At 42.3% G+C, this 4,672-nt stretch overlaps 1 protein-coding gene across 3 annotated transcripts in view; it reads right to left on the bottom strand.

The window, feature by feature from the left end:
* The window catches only part of LOC102205113 (protein NLRC3-like), an 18,690-nt gene that overhangs the window by 2,780 nt on the left and 11,238 nt on the right, over window positions 1-4,672 (bottom strand). For all 3 annotated transcript variants that reach the window (XM_005749417.2, XM_005749415.2, XM_005749416.2), the window contains exons 6-8: window positions 2,329-2,557; window positions 423-2,190; window positions 156-329 (exon numbers count right to left, since the gene is read on the bottom strand). In XM_005749417.2, coding sequence (XP_005749474.1) covers window positions 156-329; window positions 423-2,190; window positions 2,329-2,557 — 2,171 coding nt within the window. The remainder of the gene's footprint in view (window positions 1-155; window positions 330-422; window positions 2,191-2,328; window positions 2,558-4,672) is intronic.

Below are 4,672 nucleotides of genomic sequence, written 5' to 3'. Positions count from 1 at the left end.
AATAATAAAATTAAAAAAAACACTGAAGGTTCTACTTTACAGAAGTAATAATAATAAATACTTTGATAAATTCCAGTAGACACATTCCCTCATAGCCTGACTCAATGCAAACCAGATTTTAAATCACCATAATTAAAACATTTTAGAACCCTGACCGGAGTGTTTCCAGTTCACAATGTGGAGATTCCAGTCCTCGGCACAGCACTTCCACTCCTGAATCCTTCAAGTCATTGTTACTCAGGTCCAGATCTCTCAGACTAGAGGACTGGGAGCTGAGTATTGAGCAAAGAGCTTCACAGCTTCTCTCTGAGAGGTTGCAGCCACTAAGTCTGGTGAGACATCAAAAGAATCTTGAGATATTGTTTTTTCTTTGCTAGTGAATATATAGCAGTGTATTTAAAGCAAAAGAGTTTAAAACTTACAGAGCTTTTTCAGAAGCTTTGACAACGGGCAGCAGCCTCAGAAGAGCCTGCTCTGAAGCAGAGTATTTCTTCAGGTCAAATACATCCAGGTCATCAGATGACAGTAGGATAAAAACCAGAGCTGACCATTGAGCAGGAGACAATTCATTTGTAGAGAGACTTCCTGAATTCAGGGACCTTTGGATCTCCTCCACTAGAGAACGATCATTCAGTTCATGTAAACAGTGGAACACGTTAATCTTTTGCTCTGCAGACAGACTCTCACTGAGCTTCTTCTTGATGTAATTAATTGTTTCCTGATTTGTCTGGGGACTAATTCTTGTCTGTTTCAGGAGACCTTGTAGGAGATTCTGATTTTTCTGCACTGAAAGACCCAGGAGGAAACGCAGAAATAAATCCAGGTGTCCTGAAGTGCTTTGCAAGGCCTTGTTCACAGCGCACTGATAGAAGTGATTCTCTGTCTGGGTGTTTTTTTGTTGTTCTTCCAGCAGATTGACTCCAGAGTTGATGAAGGTCAGATGGACATGAAGAGCAGCCAGAAACTCCTGAACACTCAGATGGATGAAGCAGAACACCTTGTCCTGGTACAGTCCTCTCTCCTCTTTAAAGATCTGTGTGAACACTCCTGAGTACACTGAGGCTGCTCTGATATCGATGCCACACTCTGTCAGGTCTGATTCATAGAAGATCAGGTTGTCTTTCTGCAGCTGATCAATAGCTAGTTTTCCCAGAGACTCAATCATCTTCCTGCTCTCTGGACTCCAGTGTGGATCTGTCTCAACTCCTTCGTCATACTTGACCTTCTTCACTTTGGCCTGAACCACCAGGAAGTGGATGTACATCTCAGTCAGGGTCTTGGGCAGCTCTCCTCCCTCTATGGTTTTTAGAACATCCTCCAGAACTGTTGCAGTAATCCAGCAGAAGACTGGGATGTGGCACATGATGTGGAGGCTTCGTGATGTCTCGATGTGGGAGATTATTTTGCTAGCTAGTTTCTTATCACTGAATCTCTTCCTGAAGTACTTCTCCTTCTGTGGGTCAGTGAACCCTCTGACCTCTGTCACCATGTCAATACACTCAGCAGGGATCTGACTGGCTGCTGCAGGTCGTGTGGTTATCCAGAGGTGAGAAGAAGGAAGCAGTTTCCCCTTGATGAGGTTAATCAACAGCACATCCACTGAGGTGGACTTTTTAGGATCAGTTAGGATTCTAGTTTTGCGGAAGTCCAGAGGAAGTCGACACTCATCCAGACCATCAAAGATGAACACAACCTGGAAGTCTTCAAAGCTGCAGATTCCTGCTTGTTTGGTTTCAATAAAGAAGTGATGAACAAGTTCCACCAAGCTGAACTTTTTCTCTTTCAGCACATTCAGCTCTCTGAAAGTGAATGGAAATATGAACTGGATGTCCTGGTTGGCTTTGCCTTCAGCCCAGTCCAGAGTGAACTTCTGTGTTAAGACTGTTTTCCCAATGCCAGCCACTCCCTTTGTCAGCACTGTTCTTATTGGTTCATCTCTTCCAGGTGAGGCATTAAAGATGTCTTCTTGTGTTATTGATGTTTCTGGTCTGTCTGGTTTCCTGAATGCTGTTTCAATCTGTCTGACCTCATGTTCATTGACTTCTGCAGTCTCTCCCTCTGTGATGTAGAGCTCTGTGTAGATCTGATTCAGAAGGGTTGGGTTTCCTGCTTTAGCGATCCCCTCAAACACACACTGGACCTTCTTCTTTAAAGCACATTTAAGTTTATTCCGGCATATGCTGGGAATTTCTTAAAGAACACAGACAGGATATAGCCTTAAAATAAAAACATCAACAAGTTCTGCTTTCAGAAGTAGATATATAATATGAGATTGCAAAAGTAATTTTATTCTACTACCATTTTAAATATTTAGAGTAACCCTCTTACTGCTCTCCAGATGATCAGCCAGCTGCGCTTGCTTCATCATCCTCAAGAAGTGCAGAGTGAGCTTCACAAATGCTTCTCTGCTGCTGTTCATCTGCTTTTCATTCTCAGCCTTCAACAACTCTTCATCCTCCCCATGACTTTCTAAGCATTCTGGGTAATCTGGATCCAGAATGTTCAGAATCTTCTTCAGCTCATTCTTTACAAAATTAACAATGTTTTCCTCCAGCAGCTGGAATAGAATAGAATATGAATGATTCAATCAGTGTGAAATCATGAAGTGAAACATCAGATCCATGTTGGATACACTGGACTTCAGCCAGAATGTTTCCAATACAAATATCATATTTTGGTGTCTCTCAAACTTAAATTAATGCCTAAATAATGGGGTGTTGGTTTCATCATATACTACTCCATTCTAAGACAACGGGTTGCTAACTAAAACTATAATATAATTTGAACTGTACAACATATAAAATGCAATCAGAATTTCCCTTCATGATCACTACTCTTTCTCGTAATTTGATTTTACATCCTAGTAGTAGGAAATCTCTTAAGTAATATTTTTAAAAATCAACAAATTAAAATACCCTCAAATGTTTCCATTTCCTTTCCTTTGCTGTTGAAAAATGCTGTGACTTTCAGAAGTCACACCAGTGAAATACTAATTGTCATGGTCCTGGGTCAGGGACCCAGCGTTTTGTGATTATTATTATGATTATTATTATTTTCTCATGTTCTAGTTTCATTCTGATTTTGTATTCTGTTAAACTGCCTGGGAACTTCCTGTTTTATTTTGTAGATACATATGTGACATCACTGTGTTCAGCTTGCGTTTCCCTGTCATCATGTGAATTAGGATCAGCTATGCTTCCCTCCTGTGTGTCATTTCCTAATTACCTTGTGTGTGTATATATAGTGGGTGTCGGTCTGTGCTCAGTGTGTGTCATGTATTTTTGGTTTGTCATTAGTTTCCCCCAGTCTAGGTTTTTGCTCATCATTTTCTGTTTATGTCACTCTGTAAATAAACAGTCACTTGCATCACAGCCTTAGACTGCATTTTGGATCCTTTTCCACAAACACCACCCGGCAGCCGTGACAATACAAACCAACCTGAGTCTGGACCCAGCAGACTCAGGCTCTTTCACAGAGGATAAAATTGCTCACACAGCTATGGGATTACTGCCGGGCAGTCATCCACGCCTCGGACACTCCAAAGAAACCCATTCAAGTCGTCTTCTTGGATGCCTTCCTGTCTTCCACTGTTTTTCCTCAGAACTTCCTGGATGTCAGGGAGCTGGTTCGCATTATTAAGGATTTAAGAGCGACCTTCAAGTTTGAACTGTTTGGCATGGATGGCCCAGGCAAAGAGGATTCTGTGGCCTTCCTAAAGACTCTTGCCACTTGGTATTCCCAGCACCAACGGGCAGTTTCCTCGTCGCTGGTCACTGCTACACCACCCGACACTTCATCCCGGAAAAGATGGTGCCCCCACCGTCATCATCACACAACTCCTCAACTCACTCCTGTGGCTTCAGTTGGGACTGCTGACCACAGACGGGCAGTGAAAAACATCACAGTGAGCAAATTGGACTCTGTGGTGCGTGTACAGGACACTGGTTGTGTTGTGTCAGCCGTGACAGTAATAACTTTTCCATAAGCTTTATTGGTGCCTGTGGCGGTTTCTGGTTTGTGGCTAGCTGCAGGGTGGGTGGGTTCAGGGTATAGTGTCATTGGAGGCTGTCTCACACACCTAACCCCATCATATAATCATGTCTCCCCTGTTTAAGATGTTGTCGGGACCTGAGAAGGGGGTTGTGTGTGCTACAGAAGCAGAGCAGCTGGAAAGCTGCACTCTGGAAAACTAGACAATGAAAGATGTTTAAAGCTGCGATGCTGCTGTCGTCAGGTCCTTCACTGCCACAGTGTCCTACAATCTTAAGTATGGTTGTGGACAAATCCATAACCAGACGTGAAGTCAAGCAATTAAAGCAACACAACTACATCTCAGAATATTCTGAGTAACTGCTGAATTTCACATTTCTCTAGCTCAGACATGTTGGGCTCTAAATAAATTCATTAAATTTCTTTTGTGAACTGAGGTGGAATAACTTTCCTGCACTAATGCCAGTGCTGTACAGTGTCGGGGAGTAACAGAATACATGTACCAGTGTCACATACAGTGGCTTGCAAAAGTATTCGGCCCCTTTGAACTTTTCCACATTTTGTCACATTACAGCCACAAACATGAATCAATTTTATTGGAATTCCACGTGAAAGACCAATACAAAGTGGTGTACACGTGAGAAGTGGAACGAAAATCAATACAATAAATAACTGCAAAGTG

The sequence above is a fragment of the Pundamilia nyererei genome, unplaced genomic scaffold, assembly GCF_000239375.1.
Source record: "Pundamilia nyererei isolate P.nyererei 1_Seehausen unplaced genomic scaffold, PunNye1.0 scaffold00244, whole genome shotgun sequence".
Classification (NCBI taxonomy): Eukaryota; Metazoa; Chordata; class Actinopteri; order Cichliformes; family Cichlidae; genus Pundamilia; species Pundamilia nyererei.
This window is presented reverse-complemented; position numbering and strand designations above follow the sequence as displayed.